Consider the following 26,839-nt stretch of genomic DNA (forward strand, 5'->3'; position numbering starts at 1 on the left):
AGGGCAGGTTCCCTCCAACCCCATCTAATAGGTCCTTGAGAATGATCATGTCTTGGAGTTCCCGTCGTGGCGCAGTGGTTAACGAATCCGACTAGGAACCATGAGGTCGCAGGTTCGGTCCCTGCCCTTGCTCAGTGGGTTAACGATCCGGCGTTGCCGTGAGCTGTGGTGTAGGTTGCAGATGTGGCTCGGATCCCGCGTTGCTGTGGCTCTGGCGTAGGCCAGTGGCTCCAGCTCCGATTCAACCCCTAGCCTGGGAACCTCCATATGCCGCGGGAGCGGCCCAAGAAATAGCAACAAACAACAACAACAACAGCAACAAAAAAAGACAAAAAGACCAAAAAAAAAAAAAAAAAAAAAAAAAAAAGATCATGTCTTAAAGGGTCAGACAGTAAAAACAGGCTGAGAATGATTCATCAGATAGACCTAGAACAACTGCAGTTGTATCTCGTTTTCACTTCACCGTGACAAGGAAACTGTCTTGGTGAGAGATGGAAGACGTAGAGGGGCGGGGAGGAGTTCCACATTTTGCTGCATGACGGTCTAACAATAGCAAAAAAAAAAAAGGCGCTACATTGAGTGATGAGATGTTTCTAAGGCATTGAGGCCCTTTTAGTATAACGATAATTTGAAACATCCCTGTTGACAATAAATGAAGCATCCAGCCTTTATGCTTTTGTTCTGGTTTTCATTTTTTTCCCATTTGTACTGAGCTTCTAACATAGAAAAGGGAAGAAAGGAAATATAGGAGCTTAGATTGAGAGAGCAAAAAATAATCTAGCCAAACCAAAAAACCAAATGTTTGACACCTTCTTGCTCTTCTGCTGTCCAGCATGGAGATGTGGGTGTTTATTTTTGTTCCTCAATTTATTTTTCTATGCAGCAACCGGAGTCCCAAGGTTTCCATTCTGGCACCAGCTCTGTGTCTTGGAGTCCTTGCCAGAGGGGGACTTCCCACTGCTGCCTTTGTTTCGATTCAATTGCTTCTCCGCAGCCTCCTCACTTACTGTTTTTAGACATATGGTCCATCTCATCATCTCTGTGTTGGGCAAAAGGAAAACACACAACAGAGAACATACTAAATTTCTCAAAGAATCATTTTTTTGAGTTTGGCAGCATTAGTAGGTGGGGTTTTTTTCCTTTTCTTTTTAAATTAAAAATTGAATAATAACCAAAAATATATACCATACTTGTATAAGATAAAACAAATGATCATAAATGAATGTTCTTGTGCTTACTAGTCATTTGGCCTGCCCTCCCAATCCCATCCCCTTTCCTCATTGGCCCTGAAAGTAAACCACTGCCTTGGATTTTGTTTTTATCATCTTTTTGCTTTTTAAAAAATTAATAGTCTTACTACACATATACACCTCCATAAATGATATTTTACTTTTCATGTTTAGTTTTCTATAAAAGGAATCATTCTGTACGTATTTTGGAAGAACATATTTTTGCTCGTCAGTACTTTGAGATTGATCTATGCTGATACATTCAAAACTGTGCTTTGTTCTTTTTCATTACTGCATAGGATTCCATTGTATGATTATATCTTTCATCTGTTTCATTGCTGATGGACATTCGGATTGTTTTCAGGTCTTTTCTACTACAGATACCGCTGCTATGAACAGTCTTGCACATATCTCCTTGTGCTTGTGTGCAAGCGTTTCTTGAAGAATAATGCCTCGAGGTGGAATGGATGTGTTCACAGAGCTTGAGCATCTTCAGTTTCCTTAGATAAAGCCAAACTGTTTTCCGGATTGATTGTATTTTTTTCCAGTAACATAAAAGAGTTCTGGTTATTCCACTATTTCACCAACTCTTGGACTTGTCTTTGGGCATCTTCCACCTGGGCTTGTTCAGTGGAAGGAGGTTTAATGTCCTCTCCCATGTCTTACTTTCATGGTCTGAGTTCTTTTTCTCTTTCCATCTTTCCCATCTTCTTCTCTGGCTACCATCAAATTGAAAGACTGCAGCATCTACACCCAGTGAAAGGCACATCAGTGTTGGTGCTGCTTTGGTTGTGTAGATGCACTTTTCTTTTTGGGTATCTTGTGCTGAGGTTGGCTATCAAAATATCCAGCTGAAAAAAATTAGAAACGTATTTCTTCAGCACTTTTCACTGCAGCTTACCAACAGCAGCTTGGTATAAGACAACTAATAAGAGAGTATGCCTGGATTTGCAGGCAAGCCCTAGACCATAGGAGAAGAACCTGAATCTTCTTCTAACACAGCACAAGTCCCCTCATTCCCATCACTCTTCCACTGAAACAAGGAAGTGAAGGTTTTTAGTCACTTTGCTGTGAGTCTTACCAGAAAATTGAGTAGTAATTGGCAAATACTACTCGCTCAGCTCCTTAGCTAGCATTTCTAACATCTGCTTTATTTTATTTTATTTATTTTGCTTTAAGTGGCTGCTTATGGAGGTCCCCAGTCTAGGTCCAATCGGAGCTACAGCTGCCAGCCTATGCCACAGCCACAGCCATGTAGGATCCAAGCCATGTAGGATCCAAGCCGTGTAGGTGCGACCTACATCACACCTCACGGTAATGCTGGATCCTTAACCCACTGAGCGAGGCCAGGGACCGAACCCTCAACCTCATGGTTCCTAGTCGGATTCGTTTCCACTGTGCCACGCACGACAGGAACTCCTCATATCTGCTTTATAGTAACTTTCTCGCTGACTGATTTTACTCACTTCCTAGCGCTTGACACAGAAACCACAAAGAACTACCTAAAAAAGGAAAACACTGATTTTACACGCCAGTAAAAAAGTACATTTTGAGGAAATTAAAAAAAAGCCCAAAAAACCCAGTGGCTACCCTACATTGTAAATTCTAAAATGAAACCATTTTTGCCTTGTGGCGTTTTAAGAAAAGACATACATTTTAAAAGATGCCATTCAAGAACACTCTGAATATGTGTTTCAGGTCATCGATGAGGCTTTTTTCCTTCTACAGCAGACTCTTCAGCGAGTCTCAACTCGTCTCCTTCGCTCCAATCTATCCTTCTTCTCTCTGTGCTTTTTCCAAAGTGCAAGTCCGGTCGTGTTTTTTCCTTGTTGAAAACTTCTCACTAAACTCGCTGTGACCTGAAGAAGAAAGTCTGAACTTTTGAACAGAGAAGAGTCGAGATGTTTGATCCAGCCTTGGCTTCCTTCCCCAACCTGAACTCTCACCCGCCCTCCTTCTCAGTCAGAATCCTGAAAAAACAAAACCCCTTACAATTCCCCAAACACACCTCACTTTTCTGTCAGCCATTGGTTCCCATGGGAGTCCCTGCCCTTTTCTTACAAGGCTCGTCCTGCTCCTCTAACTGCCTGGAAAAGCCCCATTTGCATTTGGATCCATTACCTCCAGGAATCCCTTCTGTCAGGATACCCCCTTTTCAGCATCTCTCTCTTTGTATGTGGTACCCGTGGCGGGTACCACACGGGGGGTTTCATTTAACTCTCCAATCGCCTTCCTCCCCTATTCAACACGGAGCTCCTTGAGGGCAGGAATACTATACGACGTCTGCTTGTGCAAACCCCTTAGCACAGTTCCTGGCACTCAGTAAATGTTCAGGGAATTAGAATTAAAATCAAATTGGCCCTGACCCTAGGCCTAGACCCCTCTCATTTGTGTGTGTCTTCAAATACTGCAGTTCTCAAGGAATGCAGTGACCGCTTACCATTTGTACACACCAGAACGGCTTCTAGGAAATAGACTAGACATGTTGAGATAATGAATAGTTCCAAACAATTCCCATCAAACGAAAGGATGCATTGTTTATGTCGGCCAAAGACTATTTCCTTTCTGTGTTACATAAGAGAAAAAGGGAGGAATAGTCTGGGAAACAAATTTATGGAAGGAGTTGTAGAAATCAGATTATCTCAGTGGCTGACTGGAGTGTCCTCCCCTTTAAAAAAAATTGACTTCTCAGTATTTGAGGGTTTTTTTTTCCCTTTTCTTAAAAAAAAAAAAAAAGAGACACAGTTTGCTTCCTGAAAACAAAGGAAATAACAAACAATAGCAACTCCCAATTTTACTCTGATTATTTGCCAAGAGTCCTCTTAGTTCATGTGGTTTTGTTTCATTAGAGAGGCCTGATTAGCATAAAAAGAATGCTTCTAAATTAAGCTACCCAAATATGCACTTAGTTAATACTCAGGGAGCTAATTTATTGTATTATTTAAAATATAAATTGGATAGCAGAGCTATTTGCTGAGGTATAACAGCTAACCAATGATGCATAATTTTCTCTTAGCTGTTGAGTGGTTTTTAATAATCTATTGAAATTTAACAGAGAACCATTTCATTATGGGAAGTGAATAAATGCTAAGAAGGCTAACGTTTAAAGTATAATCTGCACATGGAGAATGGGTTTTAAAAATTAATGATCTTTGAGGAACAAAGAGGGAATTGGGGTTTGCTTTTTAGACAGTAACTTCTTGTTGTTTTAATTGGAAGTGAAACCAGATTCACACATTTGTTCGTGTGAATGTTAAATGCAGCCAAACAACAAACAAGCTGTAGGATAGAGGCAGGTAGGGAAACGGGCAGCATGAAGGAACAAAACAAAGTTGTGTTGCAATACTGACACGTTGTCATCTGGACTAAGGACACTATTTTTGCCTGGCACTGCCTTTGGTTTAGTAGTAAAGACAGCGTGTCTTGTTTTATTCTAACAAATGACATCATGAAAATGTGGCACCTTTTGGCATGTTTTGTATCCCAAATTCCACGAACCTGGGGACATCTGTGGGTCTGGGGTCCCCTTAGGCTGTGTGGGTCAGGAACTTGGTTCCTCTCTGGCTGCGGAGTTGTCCCAGACTACCTTTGGGTCTGGGACAGGGGGTGTCTCAGGGGCTCTGATACACGCAGAAGGATCCTGACAACATGTTGGTATGGTCTTGAAACTATCCCTGCCAATAATACTAGAACTCAGTGGGGACACGTCAGAATGGAAGCAAACAACAGGACCTTCTTATCTTCCTGCAAATATTTGAAACCCAGCCCATCTCATATCCTGAGCCAAGGTTTCAGAGAAGATTTGGACTTTATAATTTATCCATTTGGATGGATGGTCTTTTGATTCATTTGGGGAAAGAAGACTGCCCTACCATGTTCCCCCCATGAGAGCCAAAATCACAGAAGCCATGGTCTGAGGGTAAACTGGCTGGGAGGGAGAGGAGTTGATGGGCTGCAATATTTGCCAATTTCCGTGGTATAAATACTCCCACAGTGGCTGATCTCACACTCCCAGCGTGACTTCACCAGATGTGGAGGGGGGCAGCAACATGCATAATCTGATCTCCTGAGCCAGTGGGAAAGCACTCCAGCACACCACTGTGAGAGCCATCCTGTACTACTGTTTGCAGGAAGCAGAATTTGGGTCGGTGGGCTGGCTCTTATTTTCATGTTACCCAGAAGACAGTGAGCCAGGAGCTAAGTCCTCACAACGCTGCTGGCAGAGAGCATTGGCTGCTCTAACCTCAGCTCTCTCCTCCCGTCCTCTCATTCTCTCGTCCAAAAGAAGCCTGAAAATGGACATTACAAAGCTAGATACTGAGTAAGGGTCGTGATGGAACTGGATAGTGCTCTTCCTCCTTCTGTGGCCGTCCTATATACAAAACGGGACATGGAGGGGGTCAAGTTTTGATTACGTTTTAACTGCATCAAATCCTGTGTTGTAAGGTGGGTTCTTAAAAGGGAAAAAAGGCGGAACGGCTTTTTGCCATTTTGCTAAAACAAGTAAGGGCTTGCTTGCTTGACACTTCTGTGTGGGGAGAGCAGGGTGTTTGGCATGGCATGTGGTGAAAGGGGGCAGAGGGAAAGAATGGGATGGATCCTGGTGTTGGCAAAGCTTAAGGGATCCAGTTCACGCTAGAGTTAAGCATAGTGACAGAAGTTTGATCTCTTATTCAAGTTGCTTTCTTACTGTAATTGGGACTGTCTTTCCCATGGGAAGGAAGGATTCATAGCATGGAAATGAAAGAAGCCTGGAAGAGAAATATTTCCCCTCCTAAAGAAAATATTATGATCTTTCTTTCTGAAAAAGTATGGTATTGAAATTTACAGTTATTAGTAACTTCTGCTCTTTCTCTGCTCTCAAAGGGAAAAAATATTCCTTTGACCATAAAAATTCAGAGAATAATAGTATGATGACCTGTGGTTGAGGGTTTATTGTTTGCCTATATGGTACTTAGTGCAGGCTTAAAGTGTGGACTGAGTGCCATGGAACGTTTTATATGCATTCTTTCTTTGAATTCTCACAGAAAGCTGAATATTCTTGGAGTGACTTATCATCCCAGACGGCCTAGCACTTTTTCAGTGTTACCACCAAAATTCTAGGTTCCCAGAAAGTCCTCAGACCTGGGCAAACTGGGACAACTGGTCCCCCTTTCTTATCTCCATTTTACAGGTGGGAACAGAGCAGCAGTTAAGGCAGCGTCACAGAGCAGAGCTTACATCTCCATCTGCTGCATCCTGAGTCCGTGCCCCTAATCACCGGGCCCAGTCACTTCCTGCGACACTGAACTGTGCTTTTAGGTTCCCGCTGATCATAGTAACCAAGGAAAGAGGAGGCGCTGACCTTGGCCGTTCATTCCGACGTTGCTGAAATTAACACAGAGATCCTTGGCGTTGATATAGAGAAAATTTCCATGACTTTTTTTTTTAATTAGACACATTCAGAGCACACCAAAGCATCTGATTTGGTGAGACGAGACTTAAGAGATTTGATCAAAAGGTCTTCACCTCTTAAACACTCATTCTGTACATTTTAAAAAGAGGGAGTTTGCTATTTGACCACAAGATTTCTCCTACTTGGAAAAATTCCCTGTCAGAAGTCTGTTTTTTATGCCACACAGAAACGTCTCTGTCATTTAATTTCATAAATTTTTATCCCATCTATTCATTGGGGGTCATAACGCTTTTTTTAAAAAAAATTACTATCCTCTTCATAATATATTATTTTATTATCTATTCTTTTAGTGTTTACCCAGAGATTATACCACACATCCTGATTTAAGAGAGATGGCTTTGAAAATAATGTCTATCATTTTCCAGATGTATTACCTTATAATAGTTTAACTTGATTTATGCCACCTTTTGTGCCACTGTTGTCTTTTTTGAAGGGAGGGGAATGTGATAGGCATTTTTATTGGCTAATTTTTTATTTTTCACAAATTTTAAAAAGCGATTGACGTACAGTTGATTTACAGTATTGTGTTAATTTCTTCTGTTGGCAAAGTGATTCAGTCACATGTATATATTCTTATTCATGTTCTTTTCCATTATGGTTTATTGTCTTTTTTTTTTTTTTAACTTCTCCATGGTCCAGTCTCCACAGAATATTACGGTTACTGATGTTCATTTATTTTTCACTCACAGATGTAAATGATCTGTTGCTTTCATTCTCCTCTGTATTTTCCCATGTTTCCTTTAGGGATACTTTGCCTTCTGAACGTTTTGTTTTTCTTTTAGCGCAAGTCTGCTGGCAAGACTTTTTTTTTCAGTTTTTTATTTCCTTGAAAATATCTTACGAGGTCACTTCTGTAGGAATTGTAGGTTGCCGTTGTTTTCCTTCTGAACTTTATTTATTTATTTATTTTTGTCTTTTTAGGGCCCCACCCTTGGCATATAGAGGTTCCCAGGCTAGGGGTCCAATCAGAGCGACAGCTGCCAGCCTACACCACAGCCACAGCCACATGGGATCCGAGCCGTGTCTGTGACCTACACCACAGCTCAGATCCTTAACCCACTGAGTGAGGCCAGGGATCGAACCCACAACTTCATAGTTCCTAGTCAGATTCGTTAACCACTGAGCAACAACGAACGGGAACTCCTTCCTTCTGAACTTTAAATATCGTATATTTCACTGTCTCCTAGTTTCCATTGAGTAGTTGGCCTTCTTGGTTCTTGAAGGTATTGAAAGCACTGTTCCTTTTTCTCTAACAGCTTTAAGATTTCCCCGTCTTTGGTTTTAGCAGCATACTTTGGGAAGACAGCAAGTGCTTCATGGGCTGGGCCAGGAGTCAGAGTGCAGGAGTATGACTGGAGGCACAGCCTTGGACAAGTAACATAACCTTTCTGAGCCTTAGTTTCTTTTTTTCTTTCTTTTTTTTTTTTTTTTTGGCTTGTCTTTTTAGGGCCACACCTGCGGCATATGGAGGTTCACAAGCTAGGGGTCCAATCAGAGCTGTAGCCACTGGCCTATGCCATAGCCACAGCAACACCAGATCCGAGCCGCGTCTGCGACCTACACTACAGCTCACAGCAACGCCAGAGCCCTAACCCACGGAGAAAGGCCAGGAATCGAACCCACAACCTCACGGATCCTAGTTGGATTTCATTTCCTCTGCGCCACGACGGGAACTCTTTTTTTTTTTTTTTTCAGCCTTAGTTTATTTAACTGTAAGTTGTTTAGCTTTTCTTCCTTTCACCTGTGACTTTTTTTTTTCATGGCTTCTTGACCATAAAAGCTTAGAAATTGGTGAATTTCCTAAAAAGAAAAGCAACACAAAATGGTAACCTCCCTTCTCTGGAATTCTCTTTCCTCCATGATTTGGGCCTCTCAAGTCCTGGTTGCTTTCGGATACTTTTAAATAACTTCCTTTTCTTTTTAATTCAGCTTTATTCTTGTTCTTACTAGAGTGGGGTTATTGTGTCATAATCAAAAGTGAAAGTCCTGTATTATGATATTGTTACAACTGATTGAGTAAGGGGGTGCATTTAAGAAGCTCCTTGGGAACTGTAAGGTGGCATCAAAGCAAGGCAGTGACCACTCTAGAAACGATACCGCAATGGCTGCATTTAGGTTGGCGCACACACCTTTTCCCTCTTATTCAGTGATCATTTGCTACTCGAGAACTTAGTGGTAAATCCGAAGGAGGAGTCTCCCCGAAAACTGGAATCTGTGGGAGCAACTCTGAACCTTGATCTTGACTTTGTTTTTGTTTTTGAAAGTGACTTGCCAGACTCTTTGTTAGGAGGCGGCTGCTAGCAAGCTTTGGCTTATTTTTATTCTCATTCCCAAGTACCATTCTTTGTAGGATATATATATTTTTTATTTTGTCTTTTAGGGCCACACCCGCAGCATATGGAGGTTCCCAGGCTAGGGGGCGAATTGGAGCTGTAGCTGCTGGCCTACACCACAGCCATAGCAACGTGGAATCCGAGCCGTGTCTGAGACCTACACCGCAGCTCACGGCAACGCCGGATCCTTTAATCCACCGAACGAGGCCGGGGATCAAGCCTGCATCCTCATGGATACTAGTCAGATTCATTTCTGCTGAGCCATGACAGGAACCTCTTTGTAGTATATTTTTTATTTGAGTGTATATTTATTTTATTTCTACTCATGGTGAGTATCTGAGAGCTAAAAGGCAAAAGTTTGTAAATGTGGAATGGAATAAAAAATAATGAAAGCACTTCACTGTAAACCAGAAACTGTAACCAACATGATTCCCTTGAGTGTCTGCATCATTCTGGAGTAGAAAACAAGGACTATAAGTCTATCCTATGTCACCTGCCTCCAACACCTGCTTCTGTCATAGGCCTCTTTCTTATTTCTTGGTTTAATAACATCGCTTCTTTCAAAGCTGCACGCGTCAGAAGCCCGGCATGGAAAGGATGTTTGTGGGGTGGTGGGGGTGGGGGTGCTTTCACTCACTTTTACATCTGATTTAAATCTGATTAATTACTAATTTTATTGTTTCCACCCAACATCCCTCTTCCCCTCCCTTGCTCACCATGTGTCCTTTGAGCCTGCGTCATGTCTTCCCTGTTCAGCCAGTCTCCTACTTTGCCTCCTTCCAGTATCATTTCCTTCCAATTCAGTCTCCTCATTATGTATTAAATCATCTTTCTTTCTTGGTTTTATGTCTTTTTAGGGCCACACCCATGGCATATGGAAGTTCCCAGGCTAGGTGTCCAATAGGAGCTACAGCCACGGGCCTACGCCACAGCCACAGCAATGATAAATCCGAGCCGAGTCTGCAACCTACACCACAGTTCATGGCTGAGCCAGATCCTTAACCCACTGAGTGAGGCCAGGGATCGAACCCGAAACCTCATGGTTCCTAGTCGGATTCGTTTCTGCTGTGCCACGACAGGAACTCCTGAATCATCTTTCTATAATGCAGATCTGAGCACATCACTATGTTGCTTAAAACCCTTAAGGATATATCCAGAATAGGGAAACTGAGAGAGAGAGAGAAAGTAGGCTTGTGATTGCCCGGGACTGGCTGGGAGAGGGGAATTGGAAAGTGGCTGTTGAAAGATTCAGGGGTTAGAGATTCAGGGTTTCAGGATTGCTAAGGGATTTAGGGTCTGCAACCAGATAGTGGTGATGGTTGCACAACACTGCGAGTGTACTCAGTGCTACTAAATTGTTCACTGTGAAAGGGTTAGAATGGTAATGTTATGTGTATTTTCACACACACACACCCTTATAGGATAAGGTCTGTGCATCCCAGCAGCATGCCATATGGGGTTTACCTGCTCAGTTGTCTTTTCTGCTTTTCCTCTAACTCTCCATAACTGGAAGCTCTTGGAGATTACTGCATGTGCCATGCATTTTCACGCCCCACTGCTTTTGAACTCTGCATCCTGTCTTCTGTGCATCTCTCCCTCCCTGCCCCACCCCCACATTGTCTGTCCAGGGATCTGCTCCTCCGGGACCCCTAGGATGTCTCCCCTGACACATCTATATCAACCCACCCATTGTGAACTTCCCTCTTTATTTTGTCATCTCAAAAGGCACCCCTGGGCAACCTTTATTGCCAGGTCTCTTGTTTCTAGTTCCAGGGAGAAGTGTACCGTTTTCTAAAAACTAAAGTGGAATGAAGCTTTAAAGTATAACTCTTCTAAAATTCATGACACAGTTGTGAACCCTGAAACATCTGGAACATATGAGTTTAAGGGTTTCAGCTCTACTGCAGACACACCCAAAATATACAGTTTCTGGTGAGGAGACCATTTCTCTCCAGGGAGCCTTGAGCTTAATCTTTCACATTTAAATATGTAATCATGGCCCTCTCACATTTTTTCACCTCTAAAAACTGGAGTGGTTTGTGTCCTGGAGAGTGGTGAGTAGCTTGGCGATAAACAACAGAGTGGTTGATGTTTTTTCATTACTCATAAATTTTTACTTTTTTTTTGTCTTTTTGCCATTTCTTGGGCTGCTCCCGCGGCATATGGAGGTTCCCAGGCTAGGGGTCCAATCGGAGCTGTAGCCACTGGCCTACGCCAGAGCCACAGCAACACGGGATCCGAGCCGTGTCTGAGACCTACACCACAGCTCACGGCAACGCTGGATCCTTAATCCACTGAGCAAGGCCAGGGATCGAACCTACAACCTCACGGTTCCTAGTCGGATTCGTTAACCACTGTGTCACGATGGGAGCTCCATAAATTTATTTTTGAGGTTAACATCATAAAATACAGTACGGGGACCCACTGGAGAACACATACTGTGAGAATTTTGTGGCATATTAAAAAGACTTGGTTCCTAAATGAGCTTTTCTTCCCAGTCGTTTTTCTTTTTCTTTTTCAGGCTACACCTGCAGTATATGGAATTTCCCAGGCTACGAGTCCAATTGGAGCTGCAGCTGCAGACCTACACCACAGCCACAGCAACGCGGGATCCAAGCCGTGTCTGTGACCTATACCACGGCTCATGGCAATGCCAGATCCTTAACCCACTCAACAAGGCTAGGGATCCAACCTACATCCTCATGGATACTAGTTGGGTTTAAGAACCTCCTGAGCCCCAACAGGACCTCCTCTTTCCAGTTCTAATGACACCATTTATGATGTCATTTGGTCATTACATATGGTAGCTCAGAATTAGGCCTGGGATCAGACAAGTCACTGAGAATAAGAATTATAACACATGGAGTTCCCGTTGTGGCACATCGGAAACGAATCCGACTAGGAACCATGAGGTTGCGGGTTCCATCCCTGGCCTTGCTCAGTAGGTTAAGGATCCGGCATTGCCGTGAGCTGTGGTGTAGGCCAGGGGCTACAGGTCCGGTTAGACCCCTAGCCTGGGAACCTCCATATGCTGCGGGTGCGGCCCTAAAAAGACAAACAAACAAACAAACAAAAAAAGAATTATAACACCCAACCCCTGTTATCTCTTCTTCACTACTTGATTATCATGGACAGAGAGGGGTGTGTGTGTGTGTGTGTGTGTGTGTGTGTGTGTGTGTGTGTGTGTGTGTGTAAACAATAGGAGAGCAGGTGATCAGGAAAAAAACACTAAGGTGAGGTCATGAGTGGATGGTAAACAGATTTCTCTTTGTATTCTCTCTTGATATAAAAAGAGAACTGCTTGGTTTGTGACAAAATAGAAAGTTCCTTTAAACAGTGGTCTGCAAAGAGTATAGTCTTTGGACCAACAGCACCAGTATTACTTTGGAATTGCTAGAAATGCAAATTCTTTAGGCCTGGCCTAGACCTTCAGAACTGGAAGGTCTAGGGGTGGGGGCCCAGCAGTGTGATTTAAGGAGCTCAGGTATTTTTACGCACGTTCAAGTCTGAGAACCACTGTTTTAAAAAAACTCACTTAAACCAAGGTTTTTTGATGGGAATGTAGGAAAAAAATGTTCTAGGTTATTTAGGATGAAGCAAGTTGGTTTTTTTTGTTTTGTTTTGTTTTTTTAAATGTCTTTCCTAGGGCAGCACCCGCGGCATATGGAGGTTCCCAGGCTAGGGGTCTAATCGGAGCTGTGGCCTCCAGCCTATGCTGCAGCCACAGCAACGCAGGATCCTTAACCCACTAAGCGGGGCCAAGGATCAAACCCACAACCTCATGATTCCTAGTCGGATTTGTTTCCGTTGTGCCAGGACGGGAACTCCTGAATCAAGTGTTTTGACCTTGGATTTTGAACAGAGGTAATTATTGGAAGAAAAATTATAATAGCTAATCTTTCTTTCTTTCTCTCTCATCTTTTTTTAAGGCTGCACCTGAGGCATAAGGAGGTTCCCATATGCCAAATTGGCTAGGGGTCAAATCAGAGCTGTAGCTGCCGGCCTACACCACAGCCACAGCAACACCCGATCCTGAGCCGTGTCTGTAACCTACACCACAGCTCTCGGCAACACTGGATCCTTAACCCACTGAGCAAGGCCAGGGATCAAACCTGCATCCTCATAGATGCTAGTCGGATTCGTTTCCGCTGAGCCACAAGTCCACAATGGCTAACATTTCTTAAGTACTAATCCAGGCCAGGCATTGTGCCAAATGTTCCTTGGATATTATTTCATTAATTCCTTACACAACTGCCCAGGACATACTCTTTCATTCCCCGTTATACAGGTAAGGAAGCTGAAACTCAGAGAGGTTAAGTTACTTGTCTAAGGTCACACAGCTTGCCTATGTTCCTGGAGTCATGCTCCTGCATTCTGACTCCCGAGCTCAGGCCGTCAAGTACTATGCTGGCTCCCCATTAGTGGCAGCTCTGTTCCAGGAGGCAGGATGACCTTTAGCTCTTGTGTATTCGGTCTATTACCATTCTGGACGATTGCTGCCAAGCTCACTTCCAGCCAAAGCAGCTGTGATTTCTCATAAACATGACTTCCTTAAGTGTCCTCAGCTGAGCTGAAGCTGCACAGAAATCACTCATCAGATTCCTGCCAAGGCCAAAGAATTGGATGGGAAGCTACAGGAAGAGAATTCTAGCTTGGGATTGGGTGGTGGTGGTGGGGCAGCAAAAGTGTTCCTCCAGAGTCACACACAGGGACTCTTGTCATAGATTTGTTTACTTTTTGGTCCGTGACCAGTGGGACATGTTGGGTTTTCAGATGCAAGCTCAAACACAAACGCTAGATGGGCCCCACTGTCATTGCCTGAGGCACAGATGACAGTTGATAGAAGGTAGCATAAAGCAGATGTCCCCAAAGGCATATGAGGGGTAACTCCAATCTCACAGTCCTTACCTGCCTCACTCAGAGCACTGTTGGGAGGCAGGTGGAATGTTCTGTGACTAAGCCATAAAGTTCCATTCGAAGTGAGAAGTTACTGTGTAAGTACTATAATGTGATTCAAAACACTGGTGCTTGCATGAGAGGCCAGGATTCTAGCTAATTCCCCCACTTAACAATTGTATGACTTAGATAAGCCGCCTAAATAGCTCCAAAGAGCTCAGTCACCTGGATGCTGCTGTGAAAGGTGCTTTCTGCCATTGTTCAGTGCACAACCTCTACAGCAGTGCACTGCAAAGTAAAATCCATCTAATGTTGATCCATTTGCCTCGCAGCAAAGTTGGAAGATGGTGGGTGTTGGGATGTGGGTTAATATAATCCACACACTATGTAAATATATATGGGTTTTGTTTTTCTTTCCTGCTTCAGTTGCCTTCAGATTGAGGGAGGCACAACAAGGCCAGGGCTGGTGAACATGGTCTTTAATTGCTGATTGTGATTCAGCCACTACAAGTCACTGAATGTGAGTGTGTGTTCACTCACTTCATTCACTACTCAGCTCCTGTCCATTCTCCACACGGGCAAGAAGCTCTCTTGCATGCAGCTTCCCAACATGAAGGCCTGCCCTTGTCCTCTCCTTGGGACATTTACTGAAACCAAAGATTTTGCAAGTGCAGAGACGAGACCCCTTCTTAGCAGCCAGGTGTAAGGGGGTCCCTTATGTCTGAACTCACCTCAACTATAGAGTTTTAAGGATGCTTTATGCATCCCGAGAGGTGACACACGGGACCCATTGATATCCAAACTTGGTAAGTTTACCCTTAAGTGGTTTCCATCATATGTTAATTTTACCTAAAATCTGGGAGGAGATGTACTGATATCCCTATTTTACTTTGAAATGTGTCAAAAATATAAGGTGGATTAATGGGTAGTGAAATCAGTATGTTAAAAAATGAGTAAAGGGAGTAGTCATTAGAATGTCGGTATATATGTAAATTCTTACAAATTTCCTGTGTGTTTGAAAATGTTTCATAAAATACTGGAGGAAATAGAATGTTCTAACTCTTTGCTGCTCAAAAAAAAATGGCCTTTTAAAATTTCAGTTTCAAGGATTTCTTTTTTGTTGTTGTCTTTCTTGGAGAATCAAAATATCCCCTTTATTCATAGAAAAGGCTAAGGTGGAAGGTATAGCTTAGTATGAGGGCCAAGCAAACAGGCTAGTAAGGATGGAATTAGGCAGATACTCCCCCCAGTTGCAGGCAGAGCTGGTGCTGGTTAAGTTTCCCAACCTCAGGAGCCTAACCAGGTAAGAATGATGGCCCAGCATGGAGGGCAGGAAGAAGACAGGGAGGAAAATTTCCAGTTTTATATACGTGAAAGATGAATGGAGAGATGAATACAGATAATACCATTTATAATGAATGGTGAATACACCATTTTAAAACTTTCTTACCTTAAGGTACCTATTATTAATGCTATCAAAAAGCAGAGCATCAGTTTGTGTCTACTAACCCCAAATTCCCAGGCTCTCCCACACCCGCCCCCTGCCCCTTGGCAGAGAGGTCCTACTGCACAGCATAGGGAACTATATCCAGTCTCTTGGGATAGGCTATTATGAAAGATAATATAAGAAAAGGAATATATGTATATGACTGGGTCACTTGCGGTACAGCACAGCATTGTAATATCACCTATAGTTTTAAAAAAATGTAAAAAAAAAAAAAAAAGCAATCAGCGTCTCCAACGGCATGAATTGATAGAATATATTCATTTCATGTAAGCTTTAAGAATACTTTAATCCAAATAGAACTTCCCAGGTATTTAGAATATCCAATTTTGTAAATTTCAGCTTCTCTCTTGTCTTTCTTCTTGAAGGTGATTGTTCGGGGTGGAGGACACATTTTACCCTATGACCAGCCTTTGCGATCTTTTGACATGATTAATCGATTCGTTTTTGAAAGAGGATGGGATCCTTATTGATGGAGAAGCTACTTTCCTAAACGAGTTTTACTGGGTTTTAATCTTTGAAAAGAAATTTTTCAAAACTGAAAGTGTCGCATAAATTAAAAAATTATCTTTTTAAATTGGCAAAATATTTCTCATCAATAAAAATTATGCTCGAAAAAAATGAGGTTCTCGTTTGGGGGGAGATTGTTCACCACAAAATTCACTGTAAGAAAACGCTGTTAACATGAATCTATGAATCTAACATCTTTCCTATTTATGCATCATGTGCTCACATATTCTAGTAATTGTACTGTATATTTGGCTTTTTCCACATCATTTCCCCCTCATATTACCCATCTATTAATTGGCTCCCTGGGGAACTAGATTTCAAAAGTCAAAGCCTATTCTCTCTGCAAATATTTTTGAGGTCTTTTAATTTCTCATTTTATGCCTGATTTCATTCAGGGTTGAGATCTTCCTTTCTGCTTTTGTACATGTTGCTCATGTTTCCCATTTATTAGAAGATCTCAAATCAAACATTCTTATCAAAAGCTAATTTTAAGTATTGCAAAAAATAAACTGGGAGAAGCGTGCACAGTTTCGCATGTGACCCCACCCACAAGTTAAAACAGTTGCATTTGGTCCCAGCCAATAAATGTAGTGGAAAGGGTACCAGCTGTGGCTGGAAGATCTGGGTTTCGTCCCAGATGTGTCACACGGGTCTCCTCACTGTGCCAGCCTCCCCAAGTCTCAAAGACGGTAGCCAGAAGAGATTTCTGCCGTTCCTCCCAGCTCATATGTCGTTGTCATACAGACCGTTTCATCAGGGAGCCGTGAGACAACACACTCAGGTGTCCTCATTTTTATAGATTCCATTTTGCATCAGCTACTGACTAAAATTGCTTTGTAACCCTCAAATCAGTGCCTGCTCGCGTTGGTGCTCATTCGGGAACACACACAGAGCGATGAAAAACTTGAGACATCCGACATGCATGTCCTCAGCTGAGGTCAGATGAGGTTGAGGCTACACAGCCTTCTCGTTTTCAGTCTTCCTACTGTAAACAAGTGTCCTTTTGGCAGTCTACTGAGTGCCACATTTTTCTGTATCTTCTTGCTTTTTGTTGATTTTGTTGTTTCAAAGGGCCCCCAAGCATAGTGCTGAAGTGCTGACTAGCGTTCTTGCGCACAGGAAGACCGTGGCATGACATGGGGGAAAAGATGTGTGTTGGATAAACTTCCTTCACGCATGAGTCAGATGCTGTTGGCTATGAGGTCAGTATTATCGACGCGACAATATATGCTAGGTAAGATTTCTTTAATACACATAAAACAAGGTCATGTATTGAGCGGCTGACCAAGATGTGGTGCTCAGAGGCTAGGAGGAACCCAATCCTGGGTTTCCCTGTGAGCAGTGGTTCAGAACTCGAATTCATTGTTTAGGCAGACGTTATAGAAAATATCTACAGCGAACAGAGAGCATGAACGATTTCTTTTTTCGAACCCAAAACCTCATGATTTCTAGTCGGATTCGTTTCAGCTGCGCCACAACAGGAACTCCTCCCAAAATTTTTTTTTGGCCACGCCCACAGCATGTGGGTTTCTGGGCCATGGACTGAACCCATGTCGCAGCAGTAACGCCAGATCCTTAACCTGCTGTGCCATCAGGGGATTCTAACAATTTTTTTAAGTATATTTTGATTTTTATACAATTTTGTGCCTAGGTGACACACACACACACACATTAAACATCTGGTCCAGAATCTCAGAGAAAGAACTGCCCCTTGGGTCATTTTGCTGTGGAAGCAGAGCCCAGAAGGTAGGCCTATGGACTAAGTCTGCTCAGCAGAAAGCCAGAAGGAGAGTGTTTGGGTTCCCTGGGCAGCCTGGCAGTGGAGAGAAGATGGTGCCAAAAATTCAAGGAAAGGGGAGATTTGAGGAGATAAAAAGAGGGAGACTTGGAGTTCCCATTGTGGCTCAGCAGTAACAAACCTGACTAGTATCCATAGGGATGTGGGTTTGATCCCTGGCCTCGCTGAGTGGGTTAAGGATCCAGTGTTGCCGTGAGCTGTGGCGGAGGTCTCAGGTGCGGCTCGGATCTCATATTGTGCAGCCCTAAAAAGGAAAAAAAAAAAAGAGGGAGACTGGCCACATGTTGGCTGAGACCAGAGAAATTTAGCAATTTAGAAATTCTGTGGAATCTGGAACTAGGAGCAATATTCGCCCTGACCTCCCTGCCCCAACTCTGCAGGAAGTAGGGCAGAGGGAGGCTTGCCGAATGGTGGTGTTGCATTGGGGTAGGGGGCGTGGGGGAAGTGAGGTGACTTGACTTTGGGTTGTAAAGGGGCAGAAAAGCACTTCTGTTGCAGGGGGAGTCCATGGAGTAGGGCGGGAAGGCCCAGCCTCAGACTCTAAGAACGTGTGAAACAGGCCCCCCCCGGAGGTTCATTTTAGCCGCAGACACCCAATTCTGTAAAACCAGAGGTAATGAGAACAGCTATCCTTTGTAAGCCCCTAAAATCTACCATATATTCACCAAGACATCACTGGGTAGACGGTGTTCCCATTCCACAGAGGACTCATGCCAGTTCACACACACAACGAGGCTTGCCTGAGTTTCTACAGCCAATGGCAGAGACGGTTCAGATTCAAACCTAGCTGTTTCTCATTAAAGTCCACCCTCTTTCCCCAGAGCAGGCATCCTGCCTCCTGACCCCGAAGCTCCTCTCACCGCATGACATCCACGGATAAGCATCAGGCGACCTCATTTGGGGTTAGGGTTTGTACCAGCCTGAAAAATGTGCTTTAGGAGTTCCCGTTGTGGCTCACTGGTAACGAACTGGACTACAAGGAATCGGGTTCGATCCTTGGCCTCGCTCGGTGGGGGTTAAGGATCTCCCATTGCTGTGGCTGTGGTGTAGGCTGGCAGCTACAGTTCCACGTCTAGTCTGTGAACGTCCATATGCCGTGGGTACAGCCCTAAAATGCCAAAAAAAAAAAAGGCTCTATTTTGAACTACATAAATCATATTATTGGAAACTAGATGTGCAATCGGCTCCACCCAAGAGGAACGAGTGTAAATTTGGATCGTGATTCTCTGGAAGTACTAAGAGCTTTCATTTAACTATTTATTTATGATGTAAAGTTCTTCAGCCATCTTTTTTTCATGCCACCAAAACCCTGGTAGATAAAGCCGGAAAGCCAAGACAGATCCCAGGACCAACTGCATGACTGGAGCCCTGATTGTCTTTTTTTTTTATTTATTTATTTGTTATTTTTTGGGGAAAGTCCACATTCCCATCCCTTCTTGTGAATGACAAGACCCCGCCTCTTCCCGCGGATGATGTATGAGCCGTGGCTGTGTCGGTCTTTAGGCCAGGTAAGCCCCCGATTCTAAGCTTGGAAACCACCACTTCTTTCTTCATGCTGAGCCCTTGTGGGACTGGCTGCAAAGCTGAGTGACCGAGGCCCGCTTGACTCCACCGCCACGCCGGAAGTTTGTACCCTGGGATGAAATACTGCTACCTGCACAGATGTGTTTATGTTTTCTTGCATACTGTAATGGCGATTGCTGTTATAATTCGGAAGATTTAAAAAACATTCAGAAAACAAACGGGAGAGTGATGGATGCTGTTGCCCCTGAGACACCAAGCTTAGGGATTGAAAGCAGGCCGTTGTGATTTATATCCGCTCAACCCCAGGGAAAGACATCTGTTCAATCATTTGAAGGGGAGTGTTGGCAACTTCAGGAGTGTGACGTGGGCTGTGTGCATTTCCCCCGGCTCTACAACTGAGTAGAAGAAGCCAGGCCTGTGGTTGCTGTTCAAACGGATTGAACAGGAAAACTCCTTGCATCTAGCCAGATCTTTGGGGTCCACGTTAATCTTTTTCTTAAATCTTTTATTTGCAAATTGTTTGTTGCAAAAGTTAAGTAGAAACATCCCCTCCCCAACCCCATGCCATACCCAGCGGTGTCGGCTGCTAACTCACCCCAGGCTGAGGGAGGGTGGGCTACTCTGAACTCCGTACCACTACGACTGCCCTCATTGGGGGGAGACCGTGACCCCCCCAAAACCAAAAGAAAACAAGGTGTTGTCTCTAGAAAAAAGGAAGCCTGGATGGTGGGCAGCCAAGAGCCAAAAAAATGTTTACCATACGCACAAGTCAGAGCTCAGGAGAAAGATTAAAGCCAGCCTCTACATTTTGACATGTGGTGGGCACACGCATTGGTAATTTTCCTCATTTCCCAATGCATATTTATAATCAAGACTCACATACATCTAATAGTCTTTGTGGATCCTTTAAATGGTCTTACATGAACCCAAGGGGAAGAAGAAAGGAAGTCCCTGAGGGAACTGAGAAGGGGGGAGGAGGAGTGCTGTGTAAGGGACAGGAAAACGCAGATACCCATATCAGCATGAGTATTAGAAATCCCCCTGGATTCTTGGTCCAGTCCTGGTTTCCATCATGGTTGCACTAGGATGCATCAAATTAAAGTCTCCCATGTGACAGGAACTGTTCTGGATGCTAAAGACACAGAGATAACTGTGGCCCACTCCCCTGCCCCTGAGACCCTCTAGAAGGAAGGTGGGTGACAACCACACAATTAACTAGAGTCCCAGAGCGGGGGTTTTTTGGTTTCTATTTTGTTTTGTTTTTTTGTCTTTTTAGGGCTGCACACACAGCATATGGAAGTTCCCAGGCCAGGGATTGAATCAGAGCTGCAGCTGGCAGCTTATACTACAGCCACGGCAACGCCCGATCTGAGCCACGGCTGTGAGCAACACCACAGCTCATGACAATGCTAGATCCTTAACTGACTAAGCAAGGCCAGAGATCGAACCTATGTCCTCGTGGATACTAATCGGGTTCATTTCTGCTGAGCCACAACGGGAACTCCTGGAGTGCTCTGAGAGCAGAGACCAGGGAGTGATGAATGACTCCTAGGGAGAAGGAATTTTCCAAACTGAGGGGTAGCAGGGAGGAAGCCTAGAGCACGCGTGGGTGTGCCTGGGAAAAGGTGGGGCTCTGAGCGGACCCACGGTCTGCCTTCTCCTCTCTCATGTTTATCTCCCCACCTCTGACAGTTCAATTATTTTGTTGCAAAACCTGAATTCTCAAAGGAATTCGCTCTAAACTTCTATCATGGAAAAAGTAGAACTGATTCCCATCCATAGTCAATGGATCTGAATAACCCCCCCCAACAACAACAACGTTCTGTTTTTCCATCTTTTCTCTGCAGAGTCGGGGAAAGATCTAGAAGGCCGTCTCCCTGCAGGTCTATCCATCAGCAGGCTTTGGTGGCATGTGAAATGGCACTTCTTTAGTAAAATCCTCACATGCGCCACAGCAACATGCTGGGACAGGCTGTCTTTTTACCAGTTTCCCATCTCCCCTGGGAAGAGAAACATCCCTTAAGGAGGTCATTTTGAAATGGCCCCATAGTGTGACTCACTGGAGGGACATGCCGAAGGCTTGGGGGCAAAAATAAACAAAAGTGAAAAAATACGTCCCGTTCTATCCCCAAAAAAGGCTGGGAGCGGTGTTGCCCTGGACATGTGACGCTGATCTAGGGGGAGGATTTTGTTTAGTAAATGAGGCAGCTTGTTCAGGGGGAACTTTCACTGGCACATACGTTCCTGGGTAGGGCTGTGAGGGGTCTCTTGTAAGACACGGCTCCCTGCAATCAGCTCCTTCTGCCCCTGAAAACCCAACACTCATTAGGCTGGAACTTCAGGACAGGACTGTAAGTGTTCTAGTTTCTTAAGCACTGAAACATGCAGTTCTCTTCTGGCCTCTTAAGGGAGCCAAACTCCAGGGAGCTTTGCTTCTAGATCATACCCCTCCCTTGTTGGGTTCCAGAGAGTAAAAAAAGATGCACCAGCCCAGGGAGCATGTGATTCTGAACCCCAATTCCAAATTTTCTGAGATTTCCAACTTTTGAGTGGATTTTTTTTTTTTTCCTCCCTGGACAGGAGTTAAAAAAAAAAAAAGTTAATAGTCACATATTCAATTTGGAAACATCACAAAGAGGAGAAAAAGAACTCAGTAATCTTGGAGCTCCCATTGTGGCTCAGTGGGTTAAGAACCCAACAGAGTGTCCATGAGGATGTGAGTTCAATCCCTGGCCCTGCCTGGGGGGGTTAAGGATCCAGTGTTGCCACAAGCTGTGGTGTAGGTTGCAGATGTGACTCAGATCCAGTGTTGCTGTGGCTGTGGTGTAGGCTGGCAGCTGCAGCTCTGATTCGACCCCTAAGCCCTGAGAATTTCCATATGCTGCGAGCGTGGTTATAAAAAAAGAAAAGAAAGAAAAAAAGAATTCCATAAATCGAGTTATTAGGATACACGTGGTTATGAAAACTGGAATTGGATGGTTTAAAAGCACCAGTGCCAACAATTCCCATGGGCGTGTTTTCTTGGTGAAGACAGCACTGATAAGATTGAAACTGCTCAGAGGTTCGTGTTGTTATTTCCTATTTCTCATTCCACACAAATCCCTAAATTTCCAACAGAGGTGCTATCAAATAAAAGCCAGAGATGAGATCCAGGGACAGGGGAGGCATGGAAAACCTCAGCAGAGACCAAAAGGAGGTAAGCAGAGGTGGGTTCCTGAACCACCCGAGGGCGGCATGAGGCGCCTGCCCCAGTGAGATGGATGTGAGGGTCCCCCTGTCTCCCCTGCTCCCCTTGCAGATGCAACAGTGGCCTGGAATCTACAAGGGCCGCTGGTCATTGTGATGCGCTCTCTCTCCCGCTCTGTCCAGAGCCACCGAGTAAAGAAAGCAACTTGGCATTAGGAGTGGAGAGCAGGTGACGTTGGGCCTCCCTGGGGACAGCTGTTCCACACCAGGAAAGACAAGCACAGGAGCTGGGACTGTTGGCAACAGACAGTTGCTACTTTTCCGTGTTTATGATGTTGAGGGATCCTGGCATCTTAATAAATTCCCCCAAAACAAACTCCTAATGAATGGCATAACACCATGTAGATACAAGAGAGAACTGTCCAGCTGGAAACAGAGTGATCAAACTACTCTACACCTCAGACTAGACAGACAATGTAAAGCCCATTTCTTCTCACATCTGCCTGGAGGGATTTCATAAAACCACCATAAAAAGGATTCTGCATTTCCTGGGGAGAAAACCTGAGGCTGCATAGGTCTGCTCCTCTGTTTGAATTGACCCTGTATGTACACCGAAGCAGCTGCTCAAACTGTGCCCAAGCTCAGGCTTCAAATGACTCAGTGACTGCTCCCCTTACTCTCAGGGCATGGCCTTGCCTCCTGCTCCCTGAGACGGTCGATCAAAAGGATCTGACACTGGATCCCAGGGTTTTCCTCCATCATTGCACCAGACTGTTGCAGCAGCACTGCCCAGATCCCCTGCCTGCCACAGCGAAATCAGGACTTCTCTTCCGAGCTCCTTACTCAAAGCTCCAACTTGCCTGATGGAAACTCAGACTTCACATAACCAGACTGCTCATCTTTCCCCCAAACCAGAAGCTCCTCTTGGCTGTCCCTTGTCAGCTGCAGACATCCCCCTTCTTGCAATCACCATCCTTCTCTTGCCTTCCTCTTGTGTTCAGTCAGAGGTCAAATCCTGTTTATTCTACTTTAGCAATACCTTTGCATCTCTGTTCTCCTCTTTCTTCCTGTTTCCAGGCTATTGCACAGCCTACTGAATGCTCTCTCTGCTCCTAACCTTCCTATCACCAGGCCCACCCACTGATCCATCCTAGACAGCGTTGCTATTTCATTTCCTGGTGCACAGCTCAAACCTATCCACTCGCTCTACCACCCAGTGGCTGCCAGGAACCTTCAAGTTGATGTCAAAATACCTTAGCTTTGAAAGCCTGTCATAAACTGACTCCACCTATTCTGGGCACGCAGGGGGCTGGGGGTGGGGCTTCTTTTCCCCTTTTGCTCAAATACCACCAGTCAGATGAGGTTATTTGTCTTCACCTATAACCACCTCTATTTTCTCTTTGCTCATTTCTCTCTTTCTATCCATCATACTCTGAAATGAAATACTCCCAGCCTTCAAAAGTTTCACTCAAAACTGGAAGACCCTTTGGCGTTCCCATTGTGATTCAGTGGAAATGAACCCAGATAGTATCCATGAGGATGTGGGTTCCATCCCTGCCCTTGCTCAGTGGCGTAAGGATCCAGCATTGCCATGAGCTATGGTGTAGGTCGCAGATGAGGCTCAGATCCCATATTGCTGTGGCTGTGGAGTAGGTCAGCAGCTGCAGCTCTGATTTGACCCCTTGCCTGGGAACCTCCATATGCCGTAGGTGTACCCCTGAAAAGCAAAGAATTAAAAGAAGAAAGAAAAAAAAAGTGTAAGATGGCTTAAGCTTTCCTCCTGCCTAGTTTCTCTCCTTCCACCCCTGCCTCAAAAGAATTGCTTTTTTTCCTGCCTCTTCTGTTTCATTCCTGTAACACACATTTCTGCCTCGTGTCAGAATTGTCTGAAGTTTTCCTATTTTGTTCCTCATTTGAGCAGGTAGCAGACTCCACATCCCCGGCTTCAGGAGCAGGGTAAGAAGCAGATGATTCTGGCTTTTGCTTTCTAAAAGCAGCCAGAGGCCCACAGGGAGGATAGAGTTTGAGAAAAGGTGAGTAGCTTGGAAAAACAGGGGAGAAACACTAGACTAAAAGGAAATTCTCCCAGCTGCGGTGGGAGCAAGTTCGGCAGGTTCTGCTTTGCGGCAGGGGCCCTGTTAGGGCAGCACTCGGGGGAGCTGAGGCCAAAGGCAAGGACGTTCTCAGTGCTGGCCAGAAGCAGCAGAGGGCCACAAGGTGTGAAGGGGCTGTGGGAACAGACACAGTGTGATGGGCTGGTTTGAGGGGACCTTCCCCAAAGCCTTTGTCGCCGTATAAGACCTTGAAACCTTAACACACCTTCCTCCTCCACCACGCCAACCCCAAGGTTGGGAGAGGAAGGGAGCAGAGCAAGAAGGGACATGAAATTTCCCCCTAGCCCAGCAGGATAGGGGTGGAGAATTTTTAGATTATTGCAAAAAATAAAGACCATCTTTCTCATCACCTGAATTCATGCATTGGTGTTCATATCACAACTTTTCCCTTGAAGAAGAGAACCTGACCTCAGCAATCTTTAGACCCATTGTGTGCCAGGCCCTGTTCTAGACGGACAGAGATGCAGCAATGAACAAGCCCAAAGACCCCTCCTCAAAGGCATGGCATTTCGGTGAGTGGTCAGTGTTCAAAGGCACACATGCCTCTAGAGATACATATCAACAAGGGCCAAAAAGAAAATCGAAGCATCACGGGAAGCAAGCGTGGCGGGAAGTGAGGGCATAGGGTTGGTGGGGGCAGGCCCTCCTGACATGCAGACCCCGAGCAGAGTCCGAAGGAAGGACAGGAGGGAAGCTAGTCTGTATTTCAGAGAGCTCACTACCAAAACGGCAGGACCAGCCAGGCGCCCAGGCTCTGCCCAGAGAATAAAGCTCAGGATCTGTCTGGGAGGAGGGGCCGGGACTGGCAGAGTCCCGGGTGGCAGGAGATCCAGGTAAAGACTGGAAACGTGCTCAGCTCTGTTCCCCTTCAGGGTGCATCACACACAATACGGCTCAGGCAGTACTTAGGGAATCACTGGGGGACCGAGCATCACGTATCGCTATTGATGCCGCATTGAGAAGTAACAGATAACACACAAAAATATACATAAATACATGTGACATAAAATGACCCATATGCTCATAGCCCAGAGGTAACCACTTTTAAGCTTTTACTATAGTCCTTCTAGTCTTTTATTATTTGTAGATCCTATTTTTTTTCACATTTGAGACAATAGTATGTCCTGTGTTCTTCACTTAATCCCATTGCGATTTTCAATATCCTTTAACTCACTTAAGATACCTGAGTGATACTTTAGTGTATCTTTAATTGGTTTCAGCAACTCAGACAAAGTGGGTGATTGGCTCTTTCTTAAGGGCCACAGGGGGTGCTCAGCAGCCACTGACTTTTATGAGGAGGGGGATCCAGGGCCACCTGTAGACAGAGGGGAATGACAGCATGCCGGCCCACGTGGCTCCGGGCTGCAGGATGCCCTCTGCTCCCTCACATGGGGAATGCCTGCCGGGCTTCACAGCGCCCAGGGCTTGATCATCATTAGGAAGACGGTGCCTTGAACCTGCCTCTGCCCATTAGGGCTCGAGGCACTGGAACATTTCCTGGAGAGTCATTTTGTTCCTCTTGGGTGTCTGCTTCTTCCTCTAGTAACTGCTTCCACCTGCTCCTGATTCTCCCTCTGGGTGAATGACTCAGCTTGACTCGGAATCCACAACTTGTGGCTTCCAAATGAGCCAGATCACATTGTAACACAGGGACATGTACCTCAACCCAAGTCAAACCACCTAAGAGGACAATCATACATTAGCAAACATAATACATATTTATTTTCAATGTCCAGGATTATAAACTCTTCTTCAACTACGAAAAATAAACATGTGCCTGGGTTTAAAACATTCGGAAAGGGCTCAACAGAAATCAGGCAAAACCCCAGCTCTTTCCTGACACGGATTTCTCTCCTTTCACTGAGCCCTGGGAGAAATATAATGGGCATGTTCATGGCCAAGAGGGAGGACTCCCTTAAGTGTTTCTGGAGTAAATGCAGATACTACAGTGGACCAACACTGTTACTGCCTAAAGATGTTTTGGCTGGTTGTTGAAGCTACTTTTTTGTCCATGAGCAATGAATTAATGTATTCAAGACTTGCATTACTGAAAGGAAAACAAAACCAAAGCAGGACGAAATTAGTAGGAAATTTAAGGGAAAAAAAAAAATTACAACCACCAACAAACGATCCTCGGTTTGGCTGAGATAATTAGAGCCAGACGGGGGAGGGAGCCCAGGTGACCAGATGGTGGGGACGTTTCTAAAGGACAGAAGTGGCTGTGCCTTGGCCAGCACAGTCCTAAACCTGCAAATCATTTCAAGTATCAGCGAAGTAGTCCCTTACTGCC

The 26,839-nt window shown here is 44.7% G+C and overlaps 1 protein-coding gene and 1 long non-coding RNA gene across 12 annotated transcripts in view; one reads left to right on the forward strand and one right to left on the reverse strand.

The window, feature by feature from the left end:
• CPVL (carboxypeptidase vitellogenic like) overlaps nucleotides 1–26,839 on the forward strand; it is a 146,335-nt gene that overhangs the window by 113,658 nt on the left and 5,838 nt on the right. For 6 of the 11 annotated variants that reach the window (XM_021078577.2, XM_021078580.2, XM_021078575.2 and 3 more), the window contains one exon: nucleotides 15,786–16,038. In XM_021078577.2, the coding sequence (XP_020934236.1) occupies nucleotides 15,786–15,890 (105 nt within the window). In that variant the 3' untranslated portion in view covers nucleotides 15,891–16,038. Of the gene's footprint in view, nucleotides 1–15,785; nucleotides 16,039–16,998; nucleotides 17,130–18,546; nucleotides 20,062–22,366; nucleotides 24,469–24,944; nucleotides 25,062–26,839 lie in introns of those variants that run through there. The other 5 variants (XR_014834050.1, XR_014834049.1, XR_014834053.1 and 2 more) reach the window with 4 other exon arrangements.
• The window catches only part of LOC146395049 (uncharacterized), a 52,870-nt gene continuing 26,936 nt past the window's right edge, over nucleotides 906–26,839 (reverse strand). Inside the window, exons 2-3 of the long non-coding RNA XR_014834061.1 lie at nucleotides 17,847–17,969; nucleotides 906–1,039 (exon numbers count right to left, since the gene is read on the reverse strand). This is a non-coding gene — a long non-coding RNA (uncharacterized LOC146395049). The remainder of the gene's footprint in view (nucleotides 1,040–17,846; nucleotides 17,970–26,839) is intronic.

This window comes from Sus scrofa, chromosome 18 (genome assembly GCF_054392235.1).
Source record: "Sus scrofa isolate SSC_HxYL_T2T_F1_AM1 chromosome 18, Sscrofa_HxYL_maternal_Yorkshire_Landrace_v2.0, whole genome shotgun sequence".
Taxonomy (NCBI): domain Eukaryota; kingdom Metazoa; phylum Chordata; class Mammalia; order Artiodactyla; family Suidae; genus Sus; species Sus scrofa.